Below are 17,996 nucleotides of genomic sequence, written 5' to 3'. Positions count from 1 at the left end.
AGCTCTGAGGAACCCCTAGGGGTCCCGGACCCCCTGTTGAAGACCCCTGCTGTAGAGTTTACAGCTTTTCATCAGTTTTTCAGCAACAGTCACTAGACACGTATGTGTAAGTATACAGAAGATATTCTTTAACTCTTTAACACATGTTGCTGTCGGTCTGGTGGGTACTGCAGCTGCATTGAACCAGTGTAAGGAATCTAATACTGGAGTCTTCAACGTTTTTTAGGCCAAGGACAGAGACTTAGCTGAGACAGAGATGAAGCAGAGACCCCGACTACATATTGTATGAAATTGTGTTGCAGGTTAAACCTTTTTTTTTTTTTTTACTTTGTCTTTATTTTTAAACAAAAAAAAAACATACGTCCAAAAAGGACATTACAAAAAGGAAAAACAAAAAACAGAACAGAAGAAAAAGACAGAACGGTAAAAAAAACAATACAGAAAAAGAAAAGAAAAAAGGGAAGAGACAATACGGGGGGGGGGGGGGGGGTATACACTATTCATTTACTCTTATACATATGCCTTTTCTCCCAACGTTTCAGTTTCAGCATTATCATCAGTAGTATGTTGGATTCATGTTGATATGTATTTTCAGACATTTAACCACTTAAACTGTCAATACTTGAATCAAATACTTCAATACAAAACTTGACCTTTCACTCTGTACTTGGTCTGCTCTTTTTTTCCCTCTACACCAAACTATTTGCTGAAAATAGCCGATCTTCAAGCTCACAACGCCTCGCAGCCCGAGGCGTTGTGAGCTTGTAGATCTGCTATTTTCGGCTAATGTTCAATCCAGAATAGGGATGCTATGGGTTCAAGTGGTTAATGTAAAACAAAAGGGGGGGGGGGGGGGGTTCCTATCACACAATGATTTGGAGGACCCCCTGTAGTCATTCTTAGGACCCCCTATGGGTTCCGGACCCCCTGTTGAAGACCCCTGATTTAGACTATACTGTTGTACAGGTGTAGTATTAGGCTATACCTACTACATGTAGCCTACTATGTAGTAGTTCTACATATTTATTGTTTCATTCATTCATTCATTTGGATGTCTTAATCTTCCTTCCAGACCTACAAGTTCCTTACTTCCTTGAGTTGGGGCAGAGGGAAGTTGCGTTCTCTCCTGCTGCAGTGCCCATGTTTGTTTGGGGCAGATGCCCCAACTGCTGCTGCGCAGTTGGGGCATCTATGGGGCATCTATGTCTGGTTGTTTTGTTGGATAGTTCATGAACATTAAGCCTCCAGTGTTGTGACTGCTTCCTTTGTTATGATGCTCTACTAGTCTGTGATGTGTTGTGTTGTTGTGTTGTGTTGTGTTGTGTTGTGTTGTGTTGTGTTGTGTTGTGTTGTGTTGTGTTGTGTTGTGTTGTGTTGTGTTGTGTTGTGTTGTGTTTGTTTTATGACGTGTCGTTATGTTGTGTTCTATTTATACTTGTTAATCTAATCCCGAAAAAGTTTTAGGTCTGAGAGTCTAAATCTCATTAAATGCTCTGTGTCTCAAATGCCCAATAAATAATGGACCTTAGTATGAAAAGGGTTGAAAACCACTTATCTAGTTGCCTTTATAAAGCTCGGATCTTAACAGATTTTCCACTGTGGGGATGTGTGTAGGTCTTACATTTTGACGTAAAGCCACATTGGGCATAGCTACCACATACAGTATGTAGACTAGTCTGAGTGTCTTTCAAAAAAGTATTTTTTGAAAGACACTCGGTCTGATGTATCAAACCGAGCTGTAGGTAAGGTTGTCAGGGAATCTGGACACTATAAGTTGGATAGAGCATATTGCTTCTTATGTCATTAATATTTCATAAATATTTACATAATCATGCAGGGTTTCATTCCAACCAAAATCCAACACCATATAGTTTTGTTACATTTGTGGGTGAACCTGCTGACATAAAAACATTATACTCCTGAGTCCTGACCCTAATATCACACTATACCACAGCTATGGGCTTTGTGTAACGTATCTCTCTCTCACTCGCTCGCGCACGCGCGTGATCCTCCAAAACCGTTTCAGTGCTTTCTTATGACTTCTGATCAGTAGCAATCACAGCATTTAAATATTTATAATAAAGAATGGTTCTATTGGACTCCATTCACATCGTTATTATTCTGTTACATTGATTGATTGAATACTTTATTAATCAGAAATGTAAACAGCATGTGGTGCAGCAAAAAGTCCTGGGGACATTTTTGTACACATAATCCTTAGTGCTAATTTAATTGTGTAAAACTGGAACAATTGTGGACAATCTTGGAGTTAAATAATAAGACTCACACTTAATTGAATGCTTCAAACCCAGATTTATTTGAGCACAATTAACGTTTTGACTGATTAGTCTGATTATTACCTCCCATTACATCTTGAACAACAGATTATTGTACTACAATGTACATCCTACCAAAACCTCTCAAGATGGAGGTGCAGCATTTTGGAATGCAGCTCTTCAGCTCTAGCTTAGTCTGTCTAAGTTGTGTGTTTTTTATTAATCTGCTGTATATTTTGTGTTTTCTCCAGTTCATCAACATGATGGTAAACATTAACATCACATCTGTGTTCCAGGTGAGTGCTCTGCCTGCATGTCAACACACTTTAGTCCGCATACAGCTGGATGATTTTATTCACTTGATGCTTTTTATTTACTCAGTTAGGACACAAACAGCAGTTTAAATTAATGTGAATTAATTGCACAAAATAAACACCTTAAAAACAAGTCTTTAGACCTCTTTTGAACCTGAACCTGAAGTCTGACATTTTGGGGGGGGGGGGGGGGGGGACATGACACTACAGGAAAAGCCACAGTGTCACTAAAGTCAACAGGATTCTTTATGAAATCTGCCTGTTAGATTATAATATATCTGTGTGAAATGTTTATATTTTGCCTGAAGGTGGTCCTAGAGGATTGTTCCTTGGTCACTCAGTAGTTTGGGTTCATTCAGCAGAGATACAGAAAGATCTATAAATTAATTCACAGTTTCCAATGTACAAGACAACTAAAATAACAAAAAACAACATGGTGTGTTGAACTTGCTACAACTCAACTAATTAATGGTTATATGCCACTATGAGGATTTACAATGAGTCACACGTTGGTCGCTCCGATAGGTCAGCTGTCATATCTAAAGACACTTTTAAGCATGGTGGGCGCATCATACAGTATTGGGGAATTGTGTGTATACCTTTTGCTTACATAGTGGGTTGTGTTAAAGGCGGGATACTGTGAGGACACTGTAACCATGTGTTGTCGTTGTTTTTTTTCTCAAGGATACTTTGACACATGGGGATCTGGAGCTGGGGATGGAACCAGGAACATTCTGGCTGACACAGTGGTACATACAATATGTATGTAATCTCTACTGCTACATTGTTGCTCACACTTTCACGGGATTCACTGAAATCATGGCATTTATAGATAACTCATGATCTAATAGTTCTAGTGATATAAATGTACACTGTATACACTCCATTCCAGAAGTCTGCGCCAGTACTTGGAGTTAGCTCTGTAGCTGTAGTTAGCTTATCTCTGCGGCCAGTAGAAAGACTAGTAGCAGCAGCAGCAGTGAACCGGCGAGTCATGTCAGCCGTGATGCAATACTTTGTTTTGAAAGGCGAAAAATACAATAACAGTAGAATGCAAAACTTGTCATGCTCGAGAGGAGATGAGGCCATCTTTGATGTGTGCAGCCGGTCACAGCCTAGGACTTTATCATCGCTGAAGCACATGTTGCATTGTATTGCAGAGGTAATAATCAAGCACACAAACTATGAAAAGTGGCCGTAATGTCATATGAAACATTTCTCCTAAACATGTTTGGTAACTTGGAGCTCAAAGACATAAGCAGCCTCACCACGAAACAGTGAAAACAAAGGCTATGGTGTTGTTGTTAGACGCATGGCGTTAGGGTTACCATAGTAACATAAGAGGACAGTGCCATTGAGCGCTAGTAAAAATCAGTGGAAAATCATATCGATATCAAGATATTTGGCATCAATAGAGATACAACATTTTGTCCATATCTTTAGCCCTAACCTTTGCCGCAGTAATTGTATTATGTTTTCTTTTTAGAGGTATTAAAAAGGTCTTAAATTTGTACTTTAGAAGTGTGCAGATACCCTGAATGTGTGAATGTCACCAAATAATAAGTTGAAACCTATTGCCCTACACATTGCCTGTAACTGCCTCTGCTTTTACTTCTGTTGTATCTTCTGCTCTGCCTCTGACCTTTACAAGATTCTACATATTCACTATACAGCAGATACTGTATCCTATACGTTCTATACATAGTATACTTTATATTCTATGATGATAGATGATTTAGATGATAGATTATGATGAGACATTCGTACATAGTTTTCTTTTACAAATAGTTTTCAAATTTGGCAAATTTGTTGAAGAGACTCCAGTATGTAATGATAACACTGGCATTCTTCAACAAACAAACACAAATGACTGAAAAGAGAACATTTAGATTGGATATGTTTGCGAGTCATAGAGCATTAATTGATGGGGAAAAAACATTGAAAGATTAAATGTAGAGATTCAAGATTTCTGCCTGACAGCAACAATATGTTTTATGATGTGATTCAACTTTTGTTGCTTTTGATTTTATAGCATGCTTTTATTATAGGCATTTGTGGACTTCTTTTCACAAGGGCTTGATACTGAATACAAGAGGAAGGGCATTATCATCCAGGTATGACACATAACATGAAACCTCTGGATGTCTTGAGGCACCCGATGTACTATGGGTGCTTGAGGTGCAGAAGAAATGGTTTTGGCCAATGCTGCACAGTGCAACCAGCAAGTCATTTCAATAGTATAAATATTTAAAAAGTTGGATGAAATGACAAGCAAGTGCTTAGACTAGATTGTCTGCCCTGAGACTGGGAGGTTGGGTGCTCAGAGCAGCACCCAAAGCATAACGGAGAGATGTGAAGAAGAGCTTTAACAAACACTTATAGCATCCCTATTGGCTCCCTGCATAACTGTAGTGTCAAGAAGATGGCATAGCCATTTCCTGTTGCAGTTCATCTTCCCGTAGCTTCATTTGATTGGCTCACCAGCAGGTTTGAACCGGACACACATAATATGACACTGCTTCTTCTTCAAACCTGCTGCTCAAACAAAGCTGTGGACTAGAATGTATGATTTACACTGCATCTGCCCAAATACTATATTAACATTGATATGAGCTTTACTCAGTACTGCTTATGAAGCCTGTATCATTCATCTCTGCTGTGCAGGTCATCAATAAATATGCTTTTCAAATATGTTTTTATCTAATGTCCTATCTGTTCCTGACATACTGTGAATCCATACATCTGTCTTGTGTTCTGATGTGATGTTGTCCATTATCTCCACTTGGTGACGGCCAGACAGGAAGTCCAGTAACTAGCTGCAGATTGTCTGGTTCAGGACCAGATCCTGGATTTTGGTGTCAAGTTTTAATACCACTCTCAGAGTAGTACTCTTTAGCAAAATGGTATACAATATACTGTACCACTTTTCGATCACAGTGCTGCTGCCACAAAAACATTCGTACAAAAAGGTTACTCCCCTCCAGGTGAGAAAGGGCAGGAAGAGCCATAGCAATTGCATCTGTTTTGCTGATATGCAAATTGCCAAGGTGGTAGGTAACGTTGAACAAATTAAGTCCTTCACCAATTATCTCTCAAAGCATTTACTGACAATTGAGGTGATCATTGAGACATGTTACCTTGAGCTGCTTGGGGACAGGCACAATGGTGGATATCTTGAAGCCTGCTAGAACAACAGCCTGAAATACCATCAAACACTCCCGTCGGCGCCAGTTGGTCTGTTTATGCTCTGAGGACACGGCAAGGGATGCCATCATATCCTGTAGCCTTACCTTAGATGTAAAAAGGCTCTGCACATATCAGCAGATATGAGCTGTTTAGTGGGCCGTAAAATTTGAGCCACCTCTACTGCCAAATGCTGAGGGATGAACAGATCCCCTGAGCTTCCTGTCAGCAAATCACCAGCTCTTTAACCAGCCAGAAACAAAGACAAACCAAGATCTTACAGTCATCAACAGTTTACCAAGACTAAGACATTTTTAGAATTTTACAGGAGAACTTTTCATTGATTGTAATGATTACATTTAAAACATATTCAAGCAATCTATACTCGTGTCAAATACTGGTCACAGGAGAGACTACTTAAAAAGAGCACTTCTTGTCCATGTTTCATAGAACCAAATAAAATGTATCTAATGATGCTAAATGTAAGCCGTGGTTATCCACTATCCATGTATACCCAACAGCAGGTTTACACAATGTAGGACAATTGTGTGGAATGATATTGCAGGTATATTTACATCAACACAAATATTACTGTGAATTATAAATTCCAAGGTGGCAGTTTAAGTATTTACATGGTTTTAAGTTTTACAATACCTCCACACCAACACCCAACAATCCTTCTTTTCTTGATGACCGACCCTTCTAAAGATCACCACTAGATGGTGCAAAATCACATCTATAAAAACTCCAGCAGTGGTTTTCATATTTTTTTGCCCCAAGTCACACCAAATGACAAATGAAAATGTTTAACCACTTAGGCCCTATTTCATACTTTAAACTTTTGAAATAGGGAAAATAACCAATAGACAAGCTCAAAACACATAGTGATGCGATTGGCTATTTTCATAATCTTTGAAAATTTGTGAGGAAAAATTACACGTAACATTTTCACCTATAGGACCATATACCCAAAATAGGGATGTCGAGGTGAAAGTGGTTAACATATTTTTTTGCGTATATCATTTGCCTCTGTATTGTGAAATTAGGACAAAGTACTGATATAGTATAAAACATGTCTAACTTTTTGTATAGTTGTACTGTACATATTGCAATAATGTGTGGTTGTAACTGAATCCCAAGGCACCCCTGGACTTGTCTCACGGCACACCATTTAGTGTAATAACTGTATAATATCGTTGCTGTCAGGTGGAAACCGCATAATGTCTAAAACTGTTACTTTTCAGGATTGGAATTTGAATACTGAAAAGTTTTGTATGTTCCCTGAGCCTCAGATTCATCAACCTTAACCCCAACCCCAAGAGGGAACATATACTGACCACTTCTTAAAGGAGGAGTTCACCCAAAAAATGACTCATTTTCTATCGGTTGCACACCCCATGAAGCCTTGAATCCATGGATTTGTTTTTGTTTTTGTGACATTCCTAAGCCAATAATTTGATTCCCGTCTCCTACCGGCTAATGTATCCGGTAGGAGACACAAAGTAGATTATTTGTGTCTCCGACCTACCGGATATAGCCTGGTAAACCCTCCATGGTGGATGTGTTTAGGTCGTAGGCAGACTGCTCGGATGAGAGCCGCAGAGCTGCTTGTTCTATAATTACCAGTGAGCTGTCACAGAAGATGCATTAAGATGTCATTAGAGCCATCACTCTCTCTCTCATCACTTTGTCTCCAACTCTCTGTCTCTCTCCTCTCTCACACACAGGTGCACTGCAAGCACTCCCTTTGATATCCTTGCAGGATATCAATCCCTCTCTCATGATACAGCTTCTCCCTCTTATCTTTACTACTTGACTGTATCTGCGTGTTTAGTTGGAAACGGACTAATTAATCTACTGTATCCTCATGTCCCTTCTATGTATGACATCTTCCTGTCCTACTGCTGTTGCATTATGGAACCTGTGTGTGTGTGTGTGTGTGTGTGTGTGTGTGTGTGTGTGTGTGTGTGTGTGTGTGTGTGTGTGTGTGTGTGTGTGTGTGTGCGTGTGCGTGTGCGTGTGCGCGTGCGCGTGCGCGTGCGCGTGTGTGTGTGTGTGTAGTTTGTGCGTATTCAGGAGAGGATGAGGGTAAAGGAAGAGTTGGAAAAACTGGAATACCTGGTATCTGATAAATCTCTGGCTCTACTCCCTGAATACCATCAGAGAATCGAGGTACGACCCCTTAATTGTTAATTTAGACAAGGAAAATGTATTTGTCTAGCACATTTCAACAACAAGGCAATTCAAAGAGCTTTACATAAAACGTTCATTATTAAGACAGAGCATGCAAAAGAAACACATTATAGAATGACATTTGAATATAACAATGAAATAAAAGTTAAAAACAGTAAAACAAGAATATAAAGAGAATAAAATTAACGTTCAGAAGAAATGATTAAGAACCCTCAGTAAAGGCTTTTTGTCTTTTGCTTTTTTTTTTTTAAATAATGATGATAACATTATGTATCATTAAATGTTACAGTGAGAGACATGAGAATTAATGAGATTTTCACAATTCTTAAAACTAGACGTTTGGGCCTTACATCTCACATCCACCTCACAGCTAGTTGCATCAGTGATATGGCTATATATGGAGATCTGTATCTGTCATTCCTTGTCCGTTTTATGGGCATATATGGAGATCTCTGTATCTGTCAGTCGTTGTCCCGTTTATGGCCATATATGCTGACTGATTTGTTAGGGCCTGATGCCATGATGACACATTGAGGTGAGACGATAGTCCATATTTGGCTGTAGCTGCATTGGAAAGTCCTTATATGGTTCTGGCTGATCATGGTGACATGACCGTGACGATGTTTTTCGTCCGCCTGCCCATCCTCCCTTAAGGACATTTTAATATAGGAAGATGTGTGGAAATATTGGGCCTTAAATGTACTGTAATTAAGGGGGGGGGGAGTATTGTATGTATTTAGCCTCTCATTTGTAAAGGAAATGTACATATGAAATGAAATATAAAAGAAAAAAGAAAGACATCTAAAAGAAACCCACTGTTTTGCAACAGTGAAATGGCAGTATAAGTGATGTGTGGGGGGCGGCTGTCATTTTTTTCGCAGACCAGCGTTTCCTGTATTCTTGCATTTGTTTTACTGAGGATAAGGTTAGAAATAGGTTTAGGGTTAGCCATAGTTTCACTGAGGTTTAGTTTAGGAATAAGGTTTAACTTTATTCCTAAACTAAAGTTTTACTGAGGTTACATTTAGAATAGGAATAAGGTTAGGTTTAGGCATAGTTTACTGAGGTTACTTACGAATACAAGAAGACTCACCTCAAGACAAACTCACCTCAACTGAAAAAGGAATACTCACCTCGGGGGTAGGAACAGTCACCCCGGGGGGTGGGTAAACTCACCTCAGGACCTGAGAAAACTCACCTCGGAACACTCACCCCGGGGGTAGGAAAACTCACCCAGAAAAACTCAATGGTGTAATGTACAGTGAGTTTTTGTTTTGTGGGTGGGTTTAACCTTTCCCCTCTACACCAAGTCTGTATGTTTAAAAAAGGCACATCTACCGGCTTGTGAGCTTTCCTTTTTCACAGAATGCTTTCATAATGAGACACGTTTAATCCATACTGGATTAAATTCTGTCTTTGAAGGTATAGAATTACCAAATTATGTTGTTCAATGATATATTTGTGTTTAAAATACACACACACACACACACACACACACACACACACACACACACACACACACACACACACACACACACACACACACACACACACACACACACACACACACACACACACACACACACACACACAAAGAGTAAGGCATCAAAATGTACCAAAAGTAATATTTCTAAAAACTAAAGTTCTCAAACAATGCATGTGTGCAATGCAATGTTCTATGCTGTTATCATTTATACCAGCAAAGTAGTAGGTAACTAAATATCCTAGGTAAAAATAGGGAAAAGTGTTTAATGCATGTTTTACAATAGTGAAATGTATATCTAATAGTAACTAAAGTTCAATAATGCTTACTATAGTGAAATGTATATCTAATAGTAACTAAAGTTCAATAATGCTTACAATAGTGAAATGTATATCTAATAGTAACTAAAGTAACTAAAGTTCAATAATGCTTACCAAAAGCTTTTCTCACAAATGTGTTCACACAGAAAACAAAACATTATACCTGTGTTTTACCTTCACTGGAGTTTTTCTTCATTTTTCTTTGTTAAGTAAGTATTTGTTTGCATTATACACATTGGAATGTTCACTTTTCTGATGAAATCTACCTTGTATTTAAAGCACTTTAATTAGCTAAATGTAATTTAACAACATACATTGACATTGGAATGTTCATTTCTCTGGGTTCCTACCTTTGTTTGTTTGTTTGTTTGTTTGATGGGGGCACAGGAGTGAAGGGGAGGAGGGGGGTTGACCACTTAACACTAATATCCCATTCCACTTGATATCTAATAGGTGGATGGGGCAAGGTGTGGAGCTGGAGACACATAGCAAATGACCATGCTATTTGCTATTTGCATTCCTTGTTCACTTTTCTGATGAAATCTACCTTTCATTCATTCTGTGAAAATGGAAAGCTCACATTATGAAAGCATTCTGTGAAAATGGAAAGCTCACAAGCCGGTAGATCTACCTTTTTACCTTTTCTGATGAAATCTACCTTGTATTTAAAGCACTATTTAAAGCACTTTATTAATTCTATACCTTCAAAGAAATAATTTAATCCAGATATGGATTAATCCAGATATGGATTAAACATCATTATGAAAGCATTCTGTGAAAATGGAAAGCTCACATTATGAAAGCATTCTGTGAAAATGGAAAGCTCACAAGCCGGTAGATCTACCTTTTTTTAAACATTGGGGTGAGTATTCCTACCTCTGAGGTGAGTCTTCCGAGGTGAGTTTTCTCAGGTCATGGGGTGAGTGTTCCAACCCCCCGAAAATCTTGGGGGTGAGTATTCCTACCTCTGAGGTGAGTCTTCCGGGGTGAGTATTCCTACCTCTGAGGTGAGTTGGTTTTGAGGTGAGTCTTCTTGATACCCCTTTATGTAACACTGGGGTTACATAATGCAACAGCAGTAGGATTTCCCCTGGGGCGACTGTGTTTTGGGGCGAGCGTTTTGGTATTCCTTGTGTTGACAAAGACGTTGACATTGACTGCCTGATATTAAAACATAGTTTTTTTATCCCCTTGCCAGCGTTTATTACCTTAAATAGACGATCTTTGAAAAGCCGTGGAGTCAGTTTGGAGTCTTTGGAGGGATCATTCAGCTATACTGGGAGAGAGGGAATGTACGATTCCAGCTCTCAGCAATGTGTCAAAGTGTCCCTGAGCAAGACACTTAACCCCTAATTGCTCCCCCCTCTGCACTCCTCTGTGGGCAGCACTCAGCTGGATGAAGCTGAAAACTGAGGTTCCCCCATGGGATGTGATAGGTATCAAACATATATACAGTATAAATATATATATATATTCTCATATTCTCATAATGAGAGAGTTGAAATGTTAGAAATGTTTAGAAAGCAGAGTGCTGAAACAGGAAAGGTAGGAGTAAAAAAAAGAAAATGCGATTCATGTTTGTGTGTTTAATGGTAATTGATCATTAAAACCCTCTTGTCACCCCTTCCACCTGCATGGTATTGATCGTGTGCTGGCGGTCGCCCAGCGTATCGGCGAGCTCCATTGGACAGACAGTAGAAGACTTTGTGGGGCAGTTCAAATTTGGTCTGACATGCTTTGCGGGCTTGTAGAATGTAGATTGGCTATTTTCACTATATTTGAAGATTTTTGGTGCTATTTTTTTAAAACTTTTTGGTCTATAATGACATGCCCAAAACATTGATGGATTATTAATAGATTATTTCATTAAATTATCAGTTATCAATTATTTTTCATAATCAGTTAAATTGATTAGTAAGGGGAAAAAAATGTGTTTTTGTCAAACAAAACCACAAAAAATCCAATACGGTTGGGGGCCGGCCATGGCGATCTGAGTGATGACAATTACAGAAAGGTTCATAATGATTGGTGCTGGCATGGAAAATGACACAGGGTGACATTAATGTGGGCTCCAGACTAGACTAGTGTATACAAAATAATGTAACCAAATGGACTCCTCTGTGTTTAATTAACTATACAATAAGCACTTGTGTAATGTGTTGTTAGAAGACAATTGTAAACAAAGACCACATTGTAAATGTACTTAAATGTAGGAAAGTCATTTCTTTCTTTCTATTAAAGGGAAATTGCTATTACAAATATCTAATTTTCAAAGCACAATATTGACTTTCTAATCAATTAATATTCACATTTAGATATTCTGTTCAATTGATTGATTTGTTTTTTATTGACATTTGACCCCCCAAACAGCATACACATGACCGTTTTTGTCTGTGAGGGTTTGTAGACTCTAAAAACCTTTAAAGGTAGGGTATAAGTGATTTTCTTTGGTTAAAATAAGTGTTAAATAGCTCTATATTCTCTCAGTACTCATTGCTATAGAATGTTTGTTCAGTAACATGAGTCTCCATGTCTCCTCTATATTTAACAGAAAATGCCTTTTCAGGTTGGGATACCAATTCTATCCAATCAGGATAGAGAACTCTGTCAGGATCAGTGGTGGAAGAAGTGCTAAATGTTTTACTTAAGTAAAAGTATCAATACTGCAATGTAGAAGTACTCTGTTACAAGTATCGGAAATTAGAAATACTCAAGTAAAGTACAAATACATTTTGTACAAATTTTACATAATAGATATGGTGGCTCTCAGAGAATATTTTTTGACATTTCAAGTGAAATGATTCACTGTATGGAATTTGGGCCAAATTATTGAATCACAAATATTGATTGGGGGGCCATGCCAATTTTGAGGGCCCTCGCCCCTTGGCTGTAGTTTTGGGGTGAAGTAGCAGGGTCATATAACGCATGTCTTTGTTTTACCTCTCAGGACGGCAGCAGGTTGTTCTTTGCAACTCAACCACCTCTGCTGTGCCCTACCAGGAGGACATGATACTGGGGACAAACCCACAAACACCAGGAGCATTTCCAAATAGGTAGGTTGGTTTGTTTATTTACTTAAACTGAGCAGAGGATGAGTGGATATTTATTTTGAATCCTGTGATATTTCATGCCACATTTTTGAGTGGTGCTAACCACTCCTATATCTGACTTTGTCTGTGTGTTCGTATGTATGTATGTATGTCCAATAAACAAACATTGATGACAACATCAATACGGGGCTCATAAAGGCACCACTCTCTTCACACAGGGTGTGATTTTTCACCTTATTCCAAGATTTTTTGAAAATAACAGTTCAAATAGCAGTGAAAATCTACAAGCTTAGATTATGGAGTTACATATTATGGAGTTACATTTCGCAGCTACACCAAAACTGACAGTGAACATTATGATGTAACCGTCGACACACACACGGAGGGACTAAAATCTTATAAGAAGGGAAACCCTCAAGATAGGACGATAAGCCAGAGTTGACCTTCATAGCTGACCTTCATAGCTGACCCTGACAGCATAGCCACAGCAACTCTCCAAAGGTCTGCGACCTACAACTTGTCACTCACACAGACAGAGAGCTTAAATAACGATGCCATTGATTTCCACTAACATGGGACCTACTGGAGAGGATTTTTGTAGCAGCCCTCGCGTTTGCAATGAGAACCACCTGCGCTGGGATCTAAGCCCTGAACAGTTCCAACAGATGTCTGACGAGCTCATTGCCAGGACCAGGAAAGTGTACGATGAAGTGGGTTCCCTTGACCTGGACAGTGTCACCTTTGACAACACCCTAAAGGCCCTGGCCAACGTGGAGACAGAGTACACTGTGCAGAAGAACATGTTGATCCTCCCTTTGTATGTGGCTCCCAGTAAGGAGGTGAGGACCGCCAGCACAGATGCATATAAGAAGCTGTCTGAGTTTGACGAGGACATGAGTATGAGAAAAGACGTCTACCAGAGGATAGTAGCTCTGGGGATGAAGGTGGACGAAGACAGTCTTACTACAGAGGATAAGCGATACATGGAGAGACTGCTTGGGGATAGTATCAAAGAGATACAAGACAAGATGAAGCGTGTGGAGGTGGATGCAGACAGTCTTACTACAGAGGCATACATAGAGACATGTATGGAGACAAACATGGAGACAAGAAGAAGAGGACTGCATCTCCCGCAAGAGAAACAAAACAAGATAAAATGCATTAATGACAAGATGCGTTTGTGCTTTGCGACACCGAGGACATACATCTATGACGACGATAAACAAAAGACGAATAACAAGAATAACAAGAATAACAAGTTAACTTGGGACGAATGGAACTCTTCCATCTTGAAGGAGTTGGTGAAGCTACGCGCTCAGAAGAGTGCTTTGCTGGGCTTCAAAACCCATGCTGACTTTGCCCTGCAGAAAAACATGGCAAAGTCTGCCAATACGGTCTCCATCTTCCTGGAGGAGCTGGCCCATAAGCTGAAGCCACTTCAGTTACACAATACAATACATCCTGTGATCCTTACCATGCAGTTAATGGAGTATTTTCCAGTGGAGGTTGTGACCCAGGGTCTGCTGGACATCTGCCAGGACCTGCTGGGCCTGTCGTTCAGCCTGGTACATGCCGCCCCCGCATGGCACCCTGATGTCACTCTGTACAATGTCACCGACAGCTCCTCTGGACAGATAGTCGGACAGTTCTATTTGGACCTGTTCACCAGAGAGGGAAAGGTCCTTCCTTACAAGGGATTTTGCCAACCCCTGCAGCCCAGCTGTCTGCTGCCTGATGGGAGCAGACAGATTGCTGTTGCTGCCTTGGTGACCAACTTTAACAGACCCACGGCTGACACCCCTTCCCTCCTGCAGCATGACGATGTGACGACGTACTTCCATGAGTTTGGTCATGTTATGCACTACCTCTGTGCTCAGACGGACTACGCAATTTTAAGTGCATTCAACGCGGAGTGGGACTTTGTCGAGGTTCCATCCCAGATGTTGGAGAACTGGGTTTGGGAGAAAGAACCACTACAGAGAATATCCAAACACTACAAGACAGGAGCTCCGATTCCTGACGACCTGTTGGACAAACTCATTAAGTCTCGCTTCACAGTACACAACCTAGGTTCAAAGTATAGTCTTGGCTAAATTTGACCAGGCTCTTCACACTGGTTTGGACCCAGCTAAGGAATATGCTAGGCTTAGCCAGGAGATTCTAGGAGTCCCTGTTTATCAAGGGACCGACATACCACCAGCTATATAGGGCCCCCTGACAAATTACTATGATGCACACTACTATCGCTACCTGTGGAGTGAGGTGTTCTCCCATGACATGTTCTACACCCGTTTCAAACAGGAAGGAATCATGAACCCTAAGGTGGGTTTGGACTACAGAAACTGCATCCTGAAGCCTGGTGGTTCTAAGGACGCCTATGAGATGCTGAAAAACTTCTTGGGTCGTGAACCCAATCAGGAAGCATTCCTCCTGAGCAGACAAGTGGCTCCAAAGTTTGTCTTGGACGAGCAAGAACCCAGTCAGGAGGTGTGGACCGCCAGCATAGATTCTGAGTTTGACGAGGACATGAGCATGGTAGACGTCTACCAGATAGAGGATATCCTTACACAGCAGCAGGAAAAAAAAAGAAAAAAAAGAAGAAAAAAAAACACATCTTCCCGGCTATTCTCGATTCAAAACGCTTCTTGATTCAAAACGATTCTCGATTCAAAACGATTCTCAATTCAAAACATAGGATTTCAGGATCTACTCCAGTCTGCTGGCATGAAAACAGAGTACATTTACGTAGCTTTTATAATTGCAAAGGTTTTATCAACTGATAATAATGTAAACACACAAAGGTAAATCCAAGATCCAAAAAATAATAATAATACAAAATAAAAATAAATAAAATAAATCGACTTTTGGAAAATGAGAATCGATTCTGAATCGTCCAACATTATAATCGCGATTCTAATTCGAATAGATTTTTTCCCACACATCTTATACGCAATCCCTATTAGGGATGCACCGATTGGAAAATTCTTGCTGAATATAGGAAACACTTGGCCTGAAAACCGAATGGCTGAAAATTAAAAATGTTTTTTAATATGTATGTAAATGTAATATTGTCCTGATTTTAGCGACAGTATTACTTATTATTTTCAGGTAAAAAAAGTCAAGTAAGCACAGTGCTGTTAAACCTGCAGTGTTTCTCACAATTGTACAGAATGGAAATTATTCTCGAAGTGTGTGTGTGTGTGTGTGTGTGTGTGTGTGTGTGTGTGTGTGTGTGTGTGTGTGTGTGTGTGTGTGTGTGTCAGTCACTGTGTGTGTGTGTGTGTGTGTGTGTGTGTGTGTGTGTGTGTGTGTGTGTGTGTGTGTGTGTGTGTGTGTGTGTGTGTGTGTGTGTGTGCGAGTGTGTGCGAGTGTGTGTGTGTGTGTGTGTGTGTGTGTGTGTGTGTGTGTGTGTGTGTGCGTGTGCGTGTGCTGGATTTTACAGTGTACATTAGGCGACCCAGACACAGAGATAACAAATCTGTGGCCAAATGAATAACAGAAATAAATCTGAAAAAAAAACATAGAGTTAGGGGGAAAAAGGCATAATAACAATAAACGGCATCTTTTTCTTCGTCAAGGCAATTTTACTTCTTCAGCGGTAGTTTTATTTTGAAGGATGACTTGTAACCCGGAAGTAATATTTATGGTTTCAGTTGTGATTCTTTTGGCCAGTGGAGCGATCATAGAGGTATAGGGAGCGATGGAAAGAATAGGTAAGATGATCATTACGTTTATTCATTCATCACTGAAAACACAACACAAATCATTGACTTAAGTAAAGCAAGGTACTGCTTGTTGCCTTTAGGTGACGGGCTAAACAATGCTGTGCATGCATCTACAGGGTGATAATGAAGCTAACTTGCTAGCCAACTCCCAAGTTAGTGTTTCAATATACGATCATCATGGATATTTATATCGATATCTCACGATATATCACGATCTGGTCTGTGTTCGCAAAAGAACTTAGTAAACAATTAACAGTTGACATGCATTGAATACCATATGGTCTTGATGTATCAGTCATTCATTCACAACTCTTCAGGCATGTAAACAAAAAAGAAAGAAAAACTAACACTTTATAATAAAGGTTATGTAATGAGTTAAATTGAGTTGTAACAATCGGTTTAGCCAGTTAAGTGTTGTATGACGAATTACGATATCAGATCAGAGCAGGCAGCTAGCTGTAGAATACTAGCCTGGGCAGCATTCCATTTTCGGGTATATGATCCGGTCGAAAAAAAGAAAAAGTGGCCGGATAGGCAGAACCGGAAAGACGTCTCACCCCAAAATAGGTCCGTGCTAATAAAATCCTTGATACGGCATTGTTTAGCTTATTTTTTAAATGTAAATGTGCGTGCACTATCCGGAGACTATTTAGCGTCGGTATTATCCCACGGGGAAACTCTATTCCATTTAAACCGCAAAACCGGATAGGCAGAACCGGAAAGAGGATTCTTTTTTCTTTTTTTGTTTCAGTAGGCGTGGTCTAGACCGGATCATATGTTGTCTTCTGGAACGCAGACCAGGCTTTCCTCCGAGGTGGAAAGACTGGTGATGCGAGGTTAGTAGAATACAACTCTCGTAGGTGATTCTGACGTTTTCAATCTACGAGAGTTGTAGGGTTCATGGACACAGGGACTTTCTGCACTATACGGCCCGTAGACACTCCAAACATGTACAAATTGAAAAAACGGTGCTTACCCCCAAGCCCCAAATGTTAACTCTCGCTACGGGGTAGTAGTTTAATGAAATAATCCACATCTTTCAATAAAGAAGTGTTTTAATGCCGTCTGTGGCCGATTCTGTCTGAAGTTCCCAATGGGCGGTAGTGACGCGCCCATCTGGTGAAACCCGGAATTACACTAAATGTAAACAGGAAGTAAACGAGGGTGAAAAAATGGCGTTCGGCCACAGATTAAAACACTTATTTTTTGAAAGATATGGATTATTACACTAAACTATTACCCCGTAGCGAGAGTTAACATTTGGGGTGTGGGGTTAAACACCGTTTTCTTCAATTTGTACATGTTTGGAGTGTCTACGGAGTATAGTGCTGAAAGTCCCTGTGTCCATGGCGGGTGAACCCTACAACTCTCCTAGATTGAACGTCAGAATCATAAATACGTCTACAAGAGTTCTATTCTACAGCTAAATCAGAGGCAGATGCATCAAATCAT

At 39.9% G+C, this 17,996-nt stretch overlaps 1 protein-coding gene and 1 pseudogene across 2 annotated transcripts in view; both read left to right on the top strand.

Moving 5' to 3' along the window:
• Positions 1 to 13,391: 13,391 nt before the first annotated feature.
• On the top strand, positions 13,392 to 15,468 carry LOC311061201 (thimet oligopeptidase-like; annotated as a pseudogene). Its single transcript has one exon. The product of its transcript is annotated as a thimet oligopeptidase-like (transcript).
• A 1,009-nt stretch (positions 15,469 to 16,477) lies between these two features.
• skic2 (SKI2 subunit of superkiller complex) overlaps positions 16,478 to 17,996 on the top strand; it is a 43,619-nt gene continuing 42,100 nt past the window's right edge. Inside the window, exon 1 of the mRNA XM_084081089.1 lies at positions 16,478 to 16,532. Coding sequence (XP_083937215.1) covers positions 16,520 to 16,532 — 13 coding nt within the window. The 5' untranslated portion in view covers positions 16,478 to 16,519. The remainder of the gene's footprint in view (positions 16,533 to 17,996) is intronic.

The sequence above is a fragment of the Gymnoscopelus microlampas genome, assembly GCF_963454915.1.
Source record: "Gymnoscopelus microlampas genome assembly, chromosome: 15".
NCBI lineage: Eukaryota > Metazoa > Chordata > Actinopteri > Myctophiformes > Myctophidae > Gymnoscopelus > Gymnoscopelus microlampas.
This window is presented reverse-complemented; position numbering and strand designations above follow the sequence as displayed.